General features: G+C 45.2%; 2 protein-coding genes across 2 annotated transcripts in view; both read left to right on the top strand.

Moving 5' to 3' along the window:
• Positions 1–1,657: 1,657 nt before the first annotated feature.
• Positions 1,658–6,984, top strand: SMCO1 (single-pass membrane protein with coiled-coil domains 1). Its single transcript, XM_062177234.1, has 3 exons — positions 1,658–1,809; positions 5,405–5,554; positions 5,978–6,984. The coding sequence occupies exons 1-3, from the start codon at positions 1,760–1,762 to the stop codon at positions 6,420–6,422; spliced, it is 645 nt and encodes a 214-aa protein (XP_062033218.1). The 5' UTR covers positions 1,658–1,759; the 3' UTR covers positions 6,423–6,984.
• Positions 6,985–9,231: 2,247 nt separating this feature from the next.
• The window catches only part of RNF168 (ring finger protein 168), a 38,085-nt gene continuing 27,456 nt past the window's right edge, over positions 9,232–19,860 (top strand). Inside the window, exons 1-2 of the mRNA XM_062209568.1 lie at positions 9,232–9,533; positions 9,856–10,193. Of these exons, the coding sequence (XP_062065552.1) occupies positions 9,893–10,193 (301 nt within the window). The 5' untranslated portion in view covers positions 9,232–9,533; positions 9,856–9,892. The remainder of the gene's footprint in view (positions 9,534–9,855; positions 10,194–19,860) is intronic.

The following is a 19,860-nucleotide window of genomic DNA, read 5'->3' as shown; positions in this document are numbered from 1 at the left end:
GTGCAGAAGCTTCTCAATTGGATGTAATCCCATTTGTCAGTTTTGGAAAAAGCACTCTTTAAACTCAATTTATATTGTAGTTGATTAGAGAAACTGTTCAAATATGAGAGTAGGGCTGGTCATTTATCCAAGTGGTTAAAACTGTGGTTAAGATGCCTGCGTTCCTTCTTAGAGTGCCTAGATCCAATACCCAACTCAGCTGCTGACTCTGGCTTCCTGCTAGAGAAGGTCCTGGGAGACAGCAGATGGTGGCTCAAGGAGCTGGGTTCCTGCTACACATGTGGGAGATATGGACTGAATTCCCAGCTCCTGACTTCTGGCCCAGCTCCTGCTGTAGGTGTTTGGGAAGTAAACCATAAGGATGACAGCTATGTTTCTCTGTCTTTATCTGTCTACTCTTTGTCTGATTCTCTGCTTCTCAAATATATAAAACATTTTTTAAAAAATGAGGATAGGTGCAGGTATTTGGCTTAGTGGTTAAGATACCTACAGCCCACATTAGAATGCCTAGGTTTGAGTCCCAGCTCCCAATTCCATCTCCCTATTAATGTAGCATGTGTAGCAGGGAGTAGTAGGAAGTAGCAGCAGGCGATGGCTCAGTATTTGAGACCCTGCCACCCATATAGAAGACCTGAATTGAGTTCTTGGCTCTGGCTTGATTCAGCTCTGGCTATTGCAGACATTTGGGAAGTGAATGAGCAGATAGGAGATCTCCATCTCTCTGTCTATCTGTTTCTCTCTCCCTCTCTCTCTCTCTCCTAAATAAGTACATAAATAAATAAGAATAGGCCGGCACCGCGGCTCAATAGGCTAATCCTCCGCCTGCAGCGCTGGCACACCGGGTTCTAGTCCCGGTTGGGGCGCCGGATTCTGTTCCAGTTGCCCCTCTTCCAGGCCAGCTCTTTGCAGTGGAGGATGGCCCAAGTGTTTGGGCCCTGCACCTGCACGGGAGACCAGGATAAGCACCTGGCTCATGCCTTCAGATCAGTGCAGTGCACCGGCCACAGCACGTCAGCCGCAGCGGCCATTGGAGGGTGAACCAACAGCAAAGGAAGACCTTTCTCTCTGTCTCTCTCTCTCACTGTCCACTCTGCCTGTCAAAAAAAAATAAGAATATTATTTTTGTTGAATTTAAACCCTAGTATATGTATATATATATACATATCAGAATATATAGACATAATTAGAAGTATTATTTTTATTCTGAGAGATTAAATGAGAGAGAGAGAGAGAGACAAAAAGAAAGAGCTCCCATTTACTGGTTTACTCCCCAAATGCACAAAAAAGCTGGGGAACCTGGAAGCTAAGAACTCAGTTTTGATCTCTCATGTGGGTGGTAGGGACCCAATTACTTCCTAGGGTCAGCATTGGCAGGAAGCTGGAGTCAGGAGCCAGAGATACTGAACCTGCACTCCAACGTGGGATGCAGGCACCTGAACCTCCAGACCCAATGCCTACCCCTACAGCCATATGTAATTGCTGCCCTATGTTGACGTACTATGACTCAGTTTTCAAAGACAAATGTTCTACTGCATTCCAGGACACCTGTGTTCCCAGGATCAGTTCTGTGAAACTATATTTGGATGCACAAGCTATTAAAAGCTGTTTGTACGGAGTGACCTTTCAGATAGAATTCAGACTGAATGCTCACGTTGCTGCTGCCTGTTGCTGAGTAGAAGACAGCAGAAAACCCTGAATTCAAGCATCTGTTGGGTTTTGTTTTGCTTTGTTTTGTTTATTTTCATTTTGACTTAAGAAGATGAGCAATGAAACCACAACCCTGATATCCTTGAAGGAGGCCATGAAAAGGTTGCTAAGGGCTACAGGGAGGGAACAAGCATGGGTCTGCTATTCTAGGAAGATGGGTAAGAGAAGAATGAAGAACAGAAATAAGCAAAGAACTATAGACTTGCTGATTAGAATTCTGTCTCTGTTAAAGTGGCTTGAGTATTCCAGGTTCAAAAAAGTATGAAAATTCATAATAAAAAAAATCTGCTCCTGGATACTATAACTCCATTTAGTTTGTATATCTGTGTAAATTTACAAAATTCTATGAAAAGTGATTTTTCCCCAGGAGCTCACAACCTGTAGAAATGTTTAAAAATACTCACTTAATGCAAGTGACCTTGGATGATGAGCACCTACAGGGCTATGGGAATGTTAAGGGACGATCAATCCATTTTGCCTTTGACCCTGAGGAAAGGAACCCTTCCTAAGGGACATTTAAACAGGATCTTCAAGTGTGATGGAGTTTGTGAGAAAGAAGGAAATGGGAAAGAATTCTAGGCAGGGGAAACTGTCTTGGGAAGTCAGGTATAAGCTTGTGGGTGTACTTTAACAAGCAGCAGGTGGGAGAAAACTGCAAAAGATGGGTGCAAAGGAAAAAGAGCTCTGTTTCCTGCCGAGGAGATCCAACTCGGCTCTGAAGGCTCACTGGACAAGTCAGGGTGGCACAGGAGGTATACAGGCTGTCGAGCTGAAGGAGGAATTGAGACTGAAGCCAGTCCAGTTAGGCTACTCTAATCCTAGGCAAAGTGAAAATGATTAGCCAGGGGTTTGGTGGGGATGATGAGGATGGAATGGATCAGAGAGATATCTGTGGGAGAAGCAAAAAAGTTGAGAATTATCCTGAGATTTCCAGTTCCAGCAATTGGATAGATGGTGAAGTCGTTAACCGAGTTAGGGAATTGTAGCAAAAAAGCAGACTGCTCTGATTTGCAGGTTATGATTTGTTTGGAAAGGTCTGGGAATGCTCTTTGGTGAGATGATTCCAAAGAACTGCTACACTTGTAAACTTTTATACTGATTGACATGCTAGGGTTCATCTTTAAAATTCAAGCTAGTGATAACTTAGAGTAAGAGTCTTAAAGGCCTAAAGGTTAATACAAACCATATGCCAGGTGACATTGCTTTGATTCGTAGCCAGAGATTGGTGGCATATCAGTTCATGCAGGCTAAGATTCCCTACAAAATGCTCATTTCTTACTGAGTCTTATCTAGATGTAAACAGAATCCAAAGCAGTGAGAGAATTCCTTCGCAGTAATTTCTGGAGATGAGGGTGGAGGAGGCAGGGTTACTAGGTTCAGCTTAGGACAGTTGAGTTTAGCATCTGCTTCCCGGTGGAGATGTACAAAACACAGTTGGAAACACAGGTCTAGATCTGAATTAGCCTTAGAGGAAACTTAGGACCAAGAAGAGAAGATGACCCAGCATAGAAGCCTGGGCCACCACAAAGGTATTTAGGTCATGTGGGAGTGGCCGGTGTTTGTGCAAAACTTCGGTCATGAAAGACACTGTGAGTAGCTTTAGGCAAGCAGGTTGTGTCACTGCGGTTCTTTGTGGTTCAGTTAAGACACAGTTCCAGTGCCACAGTGCCCTGTGATGGTCAGGGCTCTTCAGAACTATTCAGATCACCACGTTGGGCTGCACAGCTCAGGATCTCCTTCACGTTAAGGTGTCAGTCACAGGCACATGAATATTTCATTACTTCTGAGTAAGGCCTCTGCTGGGCTTGCAGGTTGGACATAAAAATATCTAAGGAACGGCCTCTGAACCTTCCTGTCCAGAATTTAGGATTTCATGTAAGAAAAGCTTACAAATAAAGCAAGAGGTGGAGAGCCAGTCCTTGAGGGCAATTTTTTTTTTTTTTTTTGATAGGCAGAGTGGATAGTGAGAGAGAGAGACAGAGAGAAAAGTCTTCCTTTTTGCCGTTGGTTCACCCTCCAATGGCCACTGCGGCTGGCGCACCGTGCTGATCCGAAGCCAGGAGCCAGGTGCTTCTCCTGGTCTCTGAGGGCAATTATTTGTAAGGTGAGGAGCTCTGCAGGTAGACAGGGGGTTCTAGAAGGCAGTGGAATGTGAACTGATGAACTGATCTTTAAAAAAAGGTTAGTATTTGGACTATCAGATAGGGTAGAGAAAACCATCTTTTTTTTAAAAAAAAAGATTTATTTATTTATTTGAAAGTCTGAGTTATACAGAGAAGGAGAGGCAGAGAGAGAGAGAGAGAGAGAGAGAGAGAGAGAGAAAGGTCTTCCGTCTGCTGGTTCACTTCCAAGTTAGCTGCAATGGCCGGAGCTGTACCAATCTGAAGCCAGGAGCCGGGAGCCTCTTCTGGGTCTCCCACGTGGGTGCAGGGGCCCAAGGACTTGGGCCATCTTCTACTGCTTTCCCAGGCCATGGCAGAAAGCTGGATTGGAAGTGGAGCAGGTCTTGAACTGGCACCCATATGGGATGCCAGCGCTTCAGGCCAGGGCATTAACCTGCTGTGCCACAGCACCGGCCTAGAGAAAACCGTCTTATACTGGTCCCAGCACAGCCAGTTATATGACATTATATCTCAATCTTTTTGTGATTCAACTTTTTCATCTGTAAAATAGTAAAAAAAATTACTAGTTCACTTCTTATGGTTTTTTTTTTTTTTTTTTTTTTTTTTTTTTTTTTTTTTTTGACAGGCAGAGTGGACAGTGAGAGAGAGACAGAGAGAAAGGTCTTCCTTTTGCCGTTGGTTCACCCTCCAATGGCCGCCGCGGTAGCGCGCTGTGGCCGGCGCACCGCGCTGATCCGATGGCAGGAGCCAGGTGCTTCTCCTGGTCTCCCATGGGGTGCAGGGCCCAAGGACTTGGGCCATCCTCCACTGCACTCCCTGGCCACAGCAGAGAGCTGGCCTGGAAGAGGGGCAACCGGGACAGGATTGGTGCCCCGACCGGGACTAGAACCCAGTGTGCCGGCGCCGCAAGGCGGAGGATTAGCCTGTTGAGCCACGGCGCCGGCCTTTTTTTTTTTTTTTTTTTTTGACAGGCAGAGTGGACAGTGAGAGAGACAGAGAGAAAGGTCTTCCTTTTTGCATTGATTCACCCCCCCACCCCCAAGTGGCTGCTATGGCTGGTGCGTTGCGGCCGGCGCACTGTGCCGATCCGAAGCCAGGAGCCAGATGCTTTATCCCGGTCTCCCATGCGGGTGCAGGGCCCAAGGACCTGGGCCATCCTCCACTGCACTCCTGGGCCACAGCAGAGAGCTGGATTGGAAGAGGAGCAACCAGGACTCTAACCGGTGCCCATATGGAATGCCAGCACTGCAGGTGGCAGCTTTTCCCGCTAGGGCACAGTGCCAGCCTCCTTATGGATGTTTTGAGAGTCAAAGTAATGCTTATATAAAATACTCTTTAAAGTCTAAACAAGACATGGATAATAATTAAACAGTTCAGAACTTTGACAATACAAGGAATGAAAGAACAAGGACAAGGGCTGCAGGGAATGGCAAATGGGAGCATCTGTTCATAATTTTAAACTGAAATACTTGCCCAATGTTGAAAGAGGTTGTAAGCATTAGAGCCTGAGGTTAAGGATAAACCTTTGCTTAGTGCCTCGACTTAAACCAACCCATATTTCTTTTATCCTTTAGAGTAGACCACAAACTCCAAGCTTTAGAAGCACAGTTCAAAGATCTGGACTTCACCATGGATAATCTGACACAGAAATTTGAACATCACAGTAAAACTTTGGCAAGCCAAGCCGCCCAGGAGGAGATGTGGACAGCAGCTTGGACCCTCAAGTGAGTATTAAATGAGACATCAGTGGAATTTTGTGGCTTTGGGAGGGTGCATCCAAAAATTATTAATATGGTTCCAACATTGGATTGTGAAGAAATTACATTTGGGGGGCTCATTCATTCAAGTCAGATGAAGCTGAGCACCTGTTTATAGATATTGTGGTACATATCTCCACACAGAGGCTCTGACTTGCCAAAATCTGACTAACACAGGGGTGCATAAGGTAACTCCCTGGACATTGAGGAACTTACAGTATGTGTGGCCTGAGAGTTCAGCTGTCCAGCACAGGGCAGGTCCAATCCTCAAGTGTTTGCTAAGATACAACAGCTGGCTCGTCTAGTGGTTTGTACTGAGTTATTCTAGCAGAATTCATTTTATGCTTCTATGTAAACTATTGCTTAAGGAGCTCTCCGCATTTTTTGTAGGTTCACTTCAATGGAATTCAATATTTTATACAGCTATGTCATTGAAGTACTGATCTATTTGCACACTCGTGTGCTTGAGAAGCTGCCAGATCTGGGGAGGGGTCTTCCCACTTTAGCCTCTGTCTTTAGACGAAAAGTCAAGAGCAAGCGTGTTAGAGCTGTGTGGGAGTCTGTCCTGGAGGAGTACGGGCTACAAGAAGGGGATGTCGCAGCACTGTGTACCTTCTTTATTGCACACGGAAACAAGGCAGAGCACTATGCTGCCAAAGCGAGGCAGATGTACATCAAAGACGTCTCCTTCTTGATCACCAACATGGTGAAGAACCCGGCTCTGCGGGATGGTTTGTTGAGGGCTGTGCAGGTAATTGAAAAGGGGAAAGCAGTGAGGACCCCTGAAGAGCAAAAGTCATCCCTAAAAGAGTTAATACCATCACTCAGAAACTAACCTGGAACCAGCAGAGGGGATCTCTCTCTCTGCCTCTCAAGTCAATAAAAACACAACAAAAAATTAACCTGTTACCTTAGGACCTCTTCTAGTAATTTATCCTGCAAAAGGGGAAAAAAAACATGCACTATTTATTTATTTAAGGCTTATTTTCAAAGCCAAAATTAAGAGGAGTATTAAAAATATTATGACAAATGGATATAATGAATACTTTCTGTATGACTATATAAAAGATTAAAGAAGCTTTCTGTATAATGATTTAGACTTATCACCGAAATTTATTGTTGCTCTTGACTGCTTCTAATAGATATTGTTAGGCAGAAGTAAACATTTAAGGCAAACACTTATGGCAAACATGTATACAGAATGCATATTAGCTTATGTGTCCATCAACAACTTCTGCAGAGAAGAAAGTGATAGTATTTGTTGTCCTAGAAAAGAAAACTGAGGCTGGGGGTGACAAGGAAAAGACTAGGAAGTCTTTTCATTGCTACTCCATTTGAGACATTTTGAACTTTGAACCATGTGAATATATGACCTATTAAAAGACAAATAAATAATAAAAAAAACCTAACATGTATCAGATGCTACAAATTGTATGTTGATGTACATTTTCTCTCCAATGTAGTAACATAGCTATTTATACTTGAAAGGCAATTCTTACATATTGACCACTTTTTATCATATTTATTGAACACCTGACACCATGGGCTACATGCTGAAACAGAAACAAAAAATGTGGGAGTGGTTTTTCTGCTTGCTGGTTAAGCCACTGCTTAGGATGCCTGCTTCCCATATCAGAGTGTCTGGGTTCGAGTCCCTGTTCCACTCTCCATTCCAGCTTGCTGCTAAGACATACCCTGGGAAGCAACAAGTGATGACTCAAGTGGTTGGGTACCTGCCACCCGTAGGGATATACAGATTGAATTCTGGGCTCCCAGCTTTGACCTGGCCCAGGTCTGGCTGTCTGAGGAGTGAACCAGCTCATGAGAGATCTCTGTGTCTCCTCGTTTCTGTCTCTCGGCCTTTCAAACAAATACAATAATAAATAAATAAAATCTTAAAAAACATGGATCCCATCATCAAGGCAAGGAATCAGTATTGATGCTTCATTTGGGAGTACAAATTCAGATGGTCAGAGCCAGGTAAGGCGAGGGAAGGAATCTGAGTAGAGAGGGATGTGCAGTAACACCAGGCAATGCCAGTCCCTCCTTGAGGGCAGGTGACACAGCAAGTTGTTAGCAGGCACATCCACTCAGTCCTGCCCTTCTCCACACACTATTTGGAGAAGTCGTGCCTTGGAAGAAAGAAGGAAGATGAATTGCTCTGTTGTACTCACTCAGTCTCCTTTTTTTCAATCTGCCAAGGTGGTTCTGGACAGGGGGCAGGGTTGGGGTAGGGAGAAATCTGCCCCCAGATACTTCCAGCCTGTGTCATCCAGGCCTCCTAGCAGGCACTTGCATACTTGCATTGTTCAGTAGGGGGTTGGGTGGGTAGAGGGGTAGGGAGGCAGAGACCCTAGGAATGCACCTGGTCAGTTCCCCACAGAGCAAGTGACTGACAGTTCAGAAAGCAAGCGAAGCCAAGGAAATCTGAGGAAGCACGTAAAAATATATCCCTCACACAAGTCAGAAACTCCTAAAGATAAGAAAAATAGCAGGCACTAAGTTAGCTACAATCAAAACCATTACCACTAGGAACTGTACATGACAAGAGGGGAATCCCTGTGTAATGGGGGAGATCATAGTTGCATGCTTTTAGAATAATGGAACTGTCCATGGGAAAAGCAGGTTGTGGATACATTAGGAAGTGGAATTTCAGGCTAAGAGACTGACTGTAGATAGCTGGATGATAACCTCAAGTTCCTGAACCCAATTAAAACAAAAGTGCTGGGGCTGGTGGGTGATGCTCATACATGGGGACTAGTTCCATTCCTGGCTGCTCCACTTCTGCCAGCCCTCTGCTAATGTGCTGGGGAAAGCAGCGGAAGTGCACCCATGGGGGAGACCCGCATAAAGCTGGTTCCCGGCTCAGCGTCTGCCTGGCCCAGTCCTGGCTGTTGGGGCCATTTGGGGAGTGTCTCCTTTCTCTAGCTAACTCTGCCTTTCAAATAAGTAAGTAAATCTTTATATATTCTTTTAAGATTTTTATTTATTTCAGAGGTAGTTACAGTGAAAGGGAGACAGAAAGGTCTTCCGTCCGCTGGTTCACTCCCCAAATGGCTGCAACGGCCGGAGCTGCACTGATCCAAAGCCAGGAGCCAGGAGCTTCTTCCAGGTCTCCCACGTGGCTGCAGGGGCCCAAGGACTTGGGCCATCCTCCACTGCTCTCCCAGGCCATAGCAGAGAGCTGGATGGAAGCGGAGCATCCGGGACTAGAACTGCGTCCATGTGGGATGCCGGCGCGGCAGGGCAGAGGCTTAACTTACTATTCCACGGGACCAGCCCCGAAATTTTGTTTCTTGACAATAACTTTGGCAAGCGACCCTTAGGTCACTCATTAATAGAAACAAAAAGGTACTCTTGTAGAGTCCTGCGGGCAGAATTATAAAAATTAATGTTCGAGTCTTTAATTCGTTCTGAGGCTTCACGTTTCTGTCCGCACGCCAATCTTGAGGCACTCAAGGATGTCTGCAGCCTCTGGGGGCAGAAAGCCACGGGAGGACCTGGATCCCCCCCCAGCAGAACCGCAGGAACGGGGACGGCGGGAAGGGGCGGGGCCTTCTCCTGGGAAGGCGGGGCAGGCCGCGATTGGGCGACGCCTGCGCGCGCGCGGCGGCCTCGGAAGTCCCGCCTCGCCGAATGTTCGCTCTTGTGTTTCTGGGCGGTTCTGCGGCTCGGAAGTGCCATTTTGGCGGCAGTTGTGACGTCACTGGTCTGTGTACGGTTGCCACGGGCCCCCACCACGAGTAGCCTGAAGAGAGGGGCGGAGCGCGGAACCCTAGGACTCTGCGCGGGGCGCCCGAACTGGGGGCTCGCGGCGGCCCTCACGGCCCCGGTAAGGCGGGGGCGCTGCGCGGAGTCGACGTCCGGGCGGAAGCCGTGCTCTTCCCGGATCCCGCAGCGGCCCCGGCACTGGGGGCCGCGGAGCCAGGAGGCGCGTCCCGCCGAGGTAAAGCGGAAGAGAGAGGACGCGGGCCCATCCACGCCGCGCCGGGCGCCCGCACGCCCGACCCCGCGCGCCGCCGCGGCCGCGCTGTTAAACTGCCGCGTCAGTCGGATATGTTCGTGTGTTCTCTTGGGGCATGTTCGTCTTCCAGGGGACTGCTGTCGACCTGCGCCTCGGAGCGCCTGCTTGCTCCCAGACGTGTTGGATGCTCCCCGTCTCTGAATTATTGGCACGCGGCTGGGCTTCATATGTAAACGCGAAACTTAAATTGGTGCCACGGTGGTTGACCGAAAATACGATCCCTTTTTTTTTTTTCTTCTGGCAGGTGTTCATGTTGACTAGGCCTTGTTAGCAATACTAAAATGGCTGTACCCCAAGACAACATCCCTCCCCTGTCGGAGTGCCGGTGCGGGATCTGTGTGGACATCCTGATCGAGCCCGTGACGCTGCCTTGCAACCACACGCTCTGTAATCCATGCTTCCAGTCCACTGTCGAAAAGGCGAATTTATGCTGCCCCTTCTGTCGCCGCCGGGTCTCCTCGTGGGCTCGCTACCATGCCCGAAGAAAGACTCTTGTCAATGTGGAACTGTGGGAGATGATTCAGAAACACTACCCGAGGGAATGCAAGCTCAGAGCTTCGGGGCAAGAATCGGGGGAGCTCGGTGAGTAAAGCCCGGCGTGTTGAAGACGCAGTGGTGTTTTTGTTACTCTTGGAGGCTTTGCGTTTCATGGGCTCCAGAATGTTACAGTCAAGGGCAAGATTGTGGCTGCTGTTGTTACAGTGCCCGAGCTTGTGACCAAATAGTGAGGGGAGCAGTGGTGGAAGTGTGCAGAGGGAACCGCTGATTCCTGTGTTAGTATTCTTAGTACAGTCACTTTGTCTGTCTCTTGACTGCCTCGTCTGTACATCCCCATCATTTCTTTTTCTATTCTTTTTAGCATGCAACGACCTATTTTTAATAGCTCTGTGTTACCTGTGCCATCCATTTCGGTCATTTTGAGTGTGAGCTTGGGAGCCCCACACTGCACCCCTGACTCTGCAGCTTGTCTCTGCCCCTGTGGGCAGTGAGCCATGCCGTGTTTCCTGTCTAAGCTTTGGATGTGCTGTTCTGCTCTGGTGTGCCTACCCTTTGATTGTTTTATTGTAGTTTAAACAGATAACAGAATCTGCTATTTTTAAACAATACTCACTTTCTTAAAAACAGTTTTCCTGGCATATTTCACATACCGTTCACCCATTTAAAGTGTGTAATGTGATGGGGTTTTGGTATGCTGCATTATTAATTTACTTAAAAGTTGTAAAATATATGCAACAAATTTTGCCATTTTAACCATTGTAAGTGTACAGTTCAGTGGCATTAATTATATTTACAATGTAATCACTGTTACCTGGTTTTAAAATTTTCATTACTGCAAGTAAACCCTTTAACCATTAATTAATTAGTCCTACCCCAAGGTCTAAGTTACCCTTATTCTAGTTTCTGTCTCTGAATTTGCATATTCTAGATATTTCATATTAGTGCAATCATGCAATATCTTCTGTGTCTGGCTTATTTCACTTAGCATAGCATGTCTGAAGTGCATGCACACTGTAGCATGTATCAGTTACTTCATTTTTGAATAATATTTTTCTGATGTATGCTACATTTTGTTTATCTGTTCATTCATTGGTGGACGTTTGGAATTTTTCTACCTTTTAGATATTAGAATGCTACTGATATGAACATTTGGTCCAAATATTCGTTTGAATATTTGTTTTCAGTTTTTTAGTGTATACAGTCATACCTCTGCATCCAGGGGGTTTCACTTTTAGTATCTTGAGGATACTAAAATTCATGGATGCTTAAGTCCCTTGTATAAAGTGGCAGTGCATTTGCATATATAATCCATATACATGCTTCAACATACTTTAAATCATCTCTAGATTATATTTAATACCTAATATAATATAAATACTATACCAGTAGTTGTATTGCTCAGGGAATATTGATAAGAAAAAGTTTGTACATGTTCAGTACATTATTTTTTCTTGAATGTTTTCAATGATTGATCCCATGGATGCAGAGCTTGCAGATACAGAGGCTGCCTGTAAGCTAGGTGTGGCATTGCTGGATCATACAGTAATTCTGTAGTTAGCTTTTGGAGAAGTTCCAGCACTTTTGACAGTGGCTATACCATTGTACATTCCCACTGACTGTGTGCAGGATGTCCAGTTTCTTCACATCCTCACCAGTACTTGTTACTTTCCATGTTGGTGTTGCTTTTTAATAGCCATCCTGGTAAATGTGAGGAGGTATCTTACTATGTGTTTTCTAAAATTATGATAAACATAACAGAATTTACCAGTTTTAATTGTATAGTTCAGAGGCATTACATACATTCACACTCGGTGCATTCATTTGTACCATCCAGCTCCAGAAGTTTTTAATCTTCTCAAACTGAAACTCCACTTTCAGTAAACATTAACTCCTCATTTCTCCTTTCCCCTAGCACCCATCATTCTACTTCCTGTCTTTATGACATAATTTCACTGTTCTCAGTTCTTTATCTAAGTAGAATTATAATACATATTTGTCCATTTGTTTCTGGCTTATTTCACTTAGCATGTCTTCAGTGTTCATCCATGTGTAGTGTATGACAAGATTGCCTTGCTTATCTATTTTTTTTGTTTTAAAGGCATTGTGACAGAGATCTTACCTCTGCTGGTTCACTCCCCAGATGGCTGCAATGGCCAGGGCTGGGCAGACCAAAGGCAGGAGACAGGAACTCCATCTGGGTCTCCTACATGGCTGGCAGAGACCTCAGTATTTGGGCCATCACCAGGCTGCTTTTCCAGGTGTGTTAGTAGGGCCCTGGAACAGAAGTGGAGTAGCTAGGACTCAAAAGGGTGCTCCCGTATGGGATGCTGGCTTGATTAGGGATGCTGTTGTCCCAGACGGTGGCTTAACCTGCTATGCCATAATGCCAACCCATTCCTTCCTTTTTAAGGCTGAATAATGTTTCATTGTGTAGGCCCTTATTGTGGTACAGCAGGTTAAGTCGCTGCCTTCATCCTGTGTAAGTGTTGGTCCAAGTCCTGGCTGCTCCACTTCTGATCCAACTTTCTGCTGATGTACCTAGGAACCCAGTGGATGATGGCTTGAGCACCTCGGTGGCAGACCTGGATAGAGTTCCAGGCTCCTGGCTTCAGCCTGACCCCAGCCCCTACCATCCGGCCATGTGCAGAGTAAACCAGCAGATGGGAGATCTGTCGCTCTCTAACTCTGCCTTTCAAGTAAATAAATCTTTTTTAAAATATTCCATTGTATTGCAAACCACATTTTTTTTCTTTTACTGAATTTTAAAAATCTATTCTTGCATCAGGGGACACTTGAATTGCTTCTGCCTCTTGGCTGTTATGAATAATGCTGTTATGAACATGGTTGTACTGATATCTCACTGAAGCCCTACTTTTACTTCCTTTGGGTAAATACCCAGAAGTCAAATTTCTAGACCATATGATAATTCTATGTTTAATTTCTCAAGGAAGTTCTGTGTTTTCCACAGTGACTACACTATTTTACATTTCCATGAACAGTGCACCCTTGCTATTTTCTGGTTTCTGTAGTAGTAGCCATTCTAATGGGTATGAGGCTCATTGTAGTTTGATTTGCATTTCTCCAGTGACTAATGATGTTGAACATCTTTGCATGTCTTTATAGGCCTTTTGTTCATCATCTTTTTTTAAATAAGAAGTCAAACTTTTTCATTTATTTGAAAGGCAGAGAAACAGAGAAGGAAATTTTCCACCTACTGTTAAACTCCCCAAATGACGGAACAACCAGGGCTGGGCAGGCTGAAAACAGGAGCCAGAAACTGCATCCAGATCTCCCATGGGGGTAGCAATGACCCCCCCCCCCCCAGTACTTCAGCCAATGACTGCTGCCTCCTATGTTGTGCATTAGTAGGAAGCTGGCATTGGAAGCAAAGCTGAGACTTGAACCCAGGCACTTCAGTGGGGGATGTGACTGTCCCAAGCAGCATCTTTCTGTTATTTGTTATTTATTTGAAAGGCAGGGTGGCAGAAACCAAGGAATAAAGATTTTCTGTCCACTGATTTACTCCTCCTCTCCAAATGCCTGTAACAGCCAGGGCTGGGCTGGGCCAAAGCCAGGAGCCAGGAATTCCGCCTAGGTATCCCATGTGGGTGTCAGGGGCCCAAGAACTTGGGCTGTCCTCTGCTGCCTTCCTAGATGCATTAGCAGGAAGCTAGATCAGAAGCAGAGGCAGACCTCAGTGCAGGCACACCACTATGGGATGCAGGTAATCCTAAGTGGTGGCTTAATCCACAGCACCACAATGCCGCCTCCCCCTTGAGATTTATTTTTATTTGAAACAATGGTGGAAGAGAGGGGCAAGGGAAGAGAGATCACTCTTCCATCTGCTGGGTCACTCCCTGATTACCCACAGTAGCTAGAGCTAGCCAGGCCAAAGCTGGGAGCCAGGAACTCCATCCAGGTCTCCCACATGAGTGACAGGAACCCAACCACTTAGACCATTACCAGCTGCCTTTCCAGGCTCATTAGTAAGAAGTTGGATTGGAAGCAGAGGAGCCAGGAGGGTGTTGCAAGTGAGAGCGTAACCCACTGTGCCACAACACCTGCCCCTGCCTCTCTTTTTTTAAATTATGTTTTATTTATTTTCATTTTTATTTGGGAGGCAGAGAGAGACAAAAAGAGAGACACAGAAGCCGGCGCCGTGGCTTAACAGGCTAATCCTCTGTCTTGTGGCGCCGGCACACCGGGTTCTAGTCCTGGTTGGGGTGCCGGATTCTATCCCGGTTGCCCCTCTTCCAGGCCAGCTCTCTGCTATGGCCCGAGAAGGCAGTGGAGGATGGCCCAAGTCCTCGGGCCCTGCACCCACATGGGAGACCAGGAGAAGCACCTGGCTTCTGGCTTCGGATTAGCGAGATGCACTGGCCGCAGTGGCCATTGGAGGGTGAACCAACAGCAAAAAGGAAGACCTTTCTCTCTTTCTCTCTCCCTCTCACTATCCACTCTGCCTGTCGGAAAAAAAAAAAAGAAAGAAAAGAAAGAGAGACACAGACAGAGGCTTCCTTCCATTCACTGGTTAATGACCAAATGTCCACAACAGCTAGGGCTGGGCCAGGCCAAAGTTGAGAGATAGGAACTCAGTCTGGATCTCACACATGGATAGTAGGGACCCAAGAACCCTAGCCATCATTTGCTGCCTCCCAGGGTGCATATCAACAGGGAGCTAGAATCAGAACCAAAAATGGGACTTGATTTCAAATACTCCAATTTGGGAATGTGGACATCCAAACAGTATTTTAACTGCTGTGCCATATACGTATATAATACCCCATGTAACATAATTTTTGGAAAAATATCTATTCAAGTCCTTTGCCCATTTTATTCAGTTTATTTTGTTGTTGTTGATTTTTAGGCATTATTTACACATTCTGGATGTGAACCCTTATCAGATAATAATTAGCAAATATTTTCTCTCATTCTGTTGATTGCCTTTTCACTGTTGATTATGTCTTTTTTAACTTTGTTTCGAGAGATGGGAATTGGGTGAGAGGTGGGGTCAGTGAGACAGATATATACACAGAAAGAAGGGAAGAAAGGTCCCATGCACTGGTTCACTCCCCAAGTGCTCACAATAGCTAGGGCTGGGCCTGCCTTAAGCCAGGAGCTGGGAACTCAATCCAGATCTCCCATGTGGGTGGTAGAACTCTAATCCCTTGGGCCACCACCACTTCCTCCCAGGGTCTGCATTAACAGGAAACTAGAGTGAGGAGTTAGGGTTGGGTGTTGAACCCAGATACGTTGATGTGGGACTCGGGTATCTTTTTTTTTTTTTTTTTAAGATTTATTTATTTATTTGAAAGTCAGAGTTACACAGAGGAGAGGTAGAGAGAGAGAAATTGATTGATCTTTCATCCAGGAGCCAGGAGCTTCTTCCAGGTCTCCCACGTGGGTGCAGAGACCCAAGGACTTGGGCCATCCTCCACTGCTCTCCCAGGCCATAGCAGAGAGATCGGAAGTAGAGCAGCCAGGACTCGAACCTGCACCCATATGGGATGCCTTCACTGCAGGCAGTGACTTCACCCGCTACGCCACAGTAGCTCCTGGCTCCTGACTTCAGATCGACCTAGATCTGGCCGTTGTGGCCAGTTGGGGAGTGGACCAGTGGATGAAAGATCGATCTCTCTCTCTCTCTACCTCTCCTTCTCTCTCTCTCTGGCCCCAAGGGACTCAGGTATCTTAATTAGCATCTTAACCGCTAGGCTGAACACCCACTTCAATTATGTCCTTTGCTGCACATAACTTTTTAAGCTTAACATTTGTCTATTTTTGCTTTTGATGTCATATCCAAGAAATCAAAATCTGTGTCTAGAAACTCCAATGTCTGGGCTTCTTCAGGGGTGGATTCTGTTAACTTAATCTGTTTCTTGGAATTATCCATACTCTCCTGTTTCTTTGTATGCCTTACAGATTTTTTTTAATGGAAGTTGCACATTTGAATGTTATAACATGATAACTAGAAATCACCTTTTCTCCTTTACCTGGTATTTACATTTTTTTTTTGTTATTGAAGGCTGTAATACTGCCATTTGTGTATTTATTTATTAAATGTTTGTTTGTTTGTTTGTTTATTTGAGAGATGGTGTTCCTATCCCCTGGTTCACTCCACAAATACCCACAATGAACCCAGTCCATGGTCTGGCTTTGTGGTGCAGAATGTTAAACTGCCGCTGCCTGTGATACCATCATCCCATAGGAGCTCCACTTCAAGTCCCAGCTGCTCTACTTCCAGTCCAGCTCCCTTCTAATGTGCCTGGGAAAGCAGTAGAAAATGCTTGGATGGGGGCCAGCGCGTGGTGCACTAGGTTAATCCTCCGCCTGCGGCACCAGCATCCCATATGGGCACCAGTTCTAGTCCCTGTTGCTCCTCTTCCAGTCCAGCTCTCTGCTGTGGCCTGGGATAGCAGTGGAAGATGGCCCAAGTGCTTGGGCCCCTGTACCTATGTGGGAGACTGGGAAGAAATACCTGACTCCTGCCGGCGCCGTGGCTCAACAGGCTAATCCTCCGCCTTGCAGCGCCGGCACACCGGGTTCTAGTCCCAGTTGGGGTGCCGGATTCTATCCCGGTTGCCCCTCTTCCAGGCCAGCTCTCTGCTATGGCCCGGGAGTGCAGTGGAGGATGGCCCAAGTGCTTGGGCCCTGCACCCCGTGGGAGACCAGGAGAAGCACCTGGCTCCTGCCATCAGATCAGCACGGTGTGCCGGCTGCGGCAGCCATTGGAGGGTGAACCAATGGCAAAGGAAGACCTTTCTCTCTGTCTCTCTCTCTCTCACTGTCCACTCTGCCTGTCAGAAAAAAGAAATACCTGGCTCCTGGCTTCAGATCTGCGCAAGTCTGGCCATTGTGGCCATTTGGGGAGTGAACCAGCAGATGCAAGACCTTTCTGTCTGTCTGTCTGTCTCTCTCTCTCACCGTCTGTGACTCTACCTGTCAAATAAATAAATAAAATCTTTAAAAAAAAGAAAATGCTTGGGTGGAGTTCCGGGCTTCTGGCCCAGCTCCGGCTATTGTGACCTTTTGGAGAATCCAATCCATATCTTCCGCATGGGTGGTAGGAACGCAATTATTTGAGTCATCACCATTGCCTCCCAGAGTCTGAATCAGTAGGAAGCTGGAATCAAGGGCAGAGTTGGAGCTCAAACTGCCAGACTAAACACCTGTCCCAGAGATTTAGAATGCATATATATAAAATACTTGCTCATTTTCTATGTGCTCTTTGGACAATTTCCATGGACTTCTATGGTCGGGGTTTTTAATAACCTTCTGTTGTTTAATTGGAAGACAAGTCTGTGGATCTCTTCATTGCATTTTCAGGAAGTTGATCTTCCCTACTTTTTCAAGTAAATGTTATTGAAATAAAACACACATACAAAAGTAAATACATTTATGTAACCAGCATGCTGTTCAAGCCCCAGAATTTTACCAAAACTCCTGAATCCTCCATATTGTCCCTTTCCAGTCTTCTGTTCATTCACTGTCTCTGTAACCAGTATCCTGACCTGTAACACTATAGATGACTTTTGTTGTTTCTGGACCTTTAACAATATGGAATCTTGTACTGTTGTGTCTGGCTTCTTTAGCTCACCATTTTTTTTTTTTTATTTTTATGAATATAAAGAGAATAGATTTCATGTATTTCATAGATATAATTCTAAGAGCATAACCATAGTTCCCACCCCCTCTATTTCCCTCCCTCAGTCCCCCCTAGATCACCATTATATTGGTGAGATTAATTCACCTTATATGTAGTTGTGGTTTGTTTATTTTCATTGCATTATGTTATGTGGATATTAAGTACTAAAAGGGAAAATTCCATGCCCATTAGTATTAGGCTCTTTTCCAGTTTTTGATACTACAAATAGTGTTATTGTGCATTCACACATGTATTTCAGTGAACATATGTCTGCATTCTGTCAGATATATTCATATGTATAGGAGTGGAATCAGAAAGAGGTTTTTTTTTTTTTTTTAAAAGATTTAGTTACTTATTTGAAAGAGAGAAAGAGAGATCTTCCGTCTGTTGATTCACTCCCCAAATGGCTGCAACGGCCAGAGCTGGGCCAATCCAAAGCCAGGAGCTTCCTCCAGGTCTCCCACAGGGGCCAAAGCACTAGAGCCATCCTCTGCGCCCTCCCAGGCACATTAGCAGGGAGCTGGATTGGAAGTGGAGCAGCGAGGACTCAAACCAGCAACCTCATAGGATGCTGGCGCCCAGGTTGCAGCTTTATTTGCTATGCCACAGCACCAGCCCCTCATAAAAAGCTTAAATCCTTTCCTGTGCTATATGAGAACCTAACTTTTGATTGAATCTCTAGCTATTAATCTTCCAAAAACTCAGGGTAAAAATGTCAGTGTTGTTAATAGACAACATTGTTTATTGTGAAAATGGTCCATTACTGAGAAATTGCCTCTTGAGGGGAGGCATTATAAATACTGATCAAGATATTAGGCATTTTACTTCTTGAGCATAGTAACTATAGTAACTGGCCATATTCTTTGTGGGGAACCTGCATGTACGGCTGTCACAGGAGATACTGGCTTCTGTGGAGCAGAAACTGCCTTGACTGCTACACTTTCCTGCTGTTAGATTGATGCCAGATGTGACCTGTCATCATTTCTTGAGATCAAATATTTAGTAAAGCTTAAAACCATGCTTTGGTGGTTATTTAATTACAGCTTTACAGAGTTGTTTTGTTTTCACTAAAACTGCTCCTATAAGTAGTGTATGAGAGTTTTAGTTGCACCACATGCTTCCCAACACAGCTTTTGAAAAGCATGTTTTGATCCAACATGGGAAGCAGGACACACAGCAGATTCATAGAATGACAGATGCCCTAAACAGCACCCTGGCCTCAGAATCAGCCCTTAAGACATTCGGATCTGGCTAAACAGCCCATGAGAATATCTCAGGCATGGAAAACCAAGACACTGCGGCAAAAAATGACCTACGTGAAAGATCTCTGTGAGTGAGATCTCAGTGGAAAGAAAGGGCCATCAAAGAAGGCAGTACCTTTCTCTGAAGGGAGGAGAGAACTTCCACTTTGATTATGGCCTTTATAATGTCGGAGATTGTGAACTCAAGAGGCTTCCATAGCCTTGAAAGCTCATGACAAGAGCCTCGGGTGATCACTGATGTCATAAATAAGAGTGCCAGTTGTTAAATCAACAACAGGAGTCACTGTACACTTGCTTCCCATGTAGGACCTCTGTCCTTAATGTGTTGTTCTATGAGAATTAACAGTGAAACTAGTCTTCAAACAGTACTTTATACTTTGTGTGTCTATGTGGATACAAACTGTTGAAATCTTTACTTAGTATAGAGTTGATCTGTTTATAAAGATAATTAAAAATGAATCTTAATGAAGAATGGGATGGGAGAGGGAGTCAGAGGTGGGGTGGTTTGGGGGTGGGAGGGTGGTTATGGAGGGAAGAACCGCTATAGTCCAAAAGTTGTACTTTTGAAATTTACATTTATTAAATAAAAGCTTCCTATAAAATGAAAGAAAAGCAAGTTTAGTAGCATACACATTTATTATTAAATTTAATCATACAGGAAGTTGAAAGACTTGTAGTGAACATTCAAATAACTTTAACCCCATGAGACAATTATCATTTTGCTCTACTTGCTGTGTCACATGTCACTTCACCTGCCCACTCGTCAGTCTATGATTTTTTCATGTTATTTCACTTCCTTCTAAATACATAAGTATCATATTATTAAATAGACATAAATATTAGT

This window comes from Lepus europaeus, chromosome 2 (genome assembly GCF_033115175.1).
Source record: "Lepus europaeus isolate LE1 chromosome 2, mLepTim1.pri, whole genome shotgun sequence".
Classification (NCBI taxonomy): Eukaryota; Metazoa; Chordata; class Mammalia; order Lagomorpha; family Leporidae; genus Lepus; species Lepus europaeus.
Note: the sequence above shows the minus strand (reverse complement) of the source record. Positions and strands in the feature narration are given on the sequence as shown.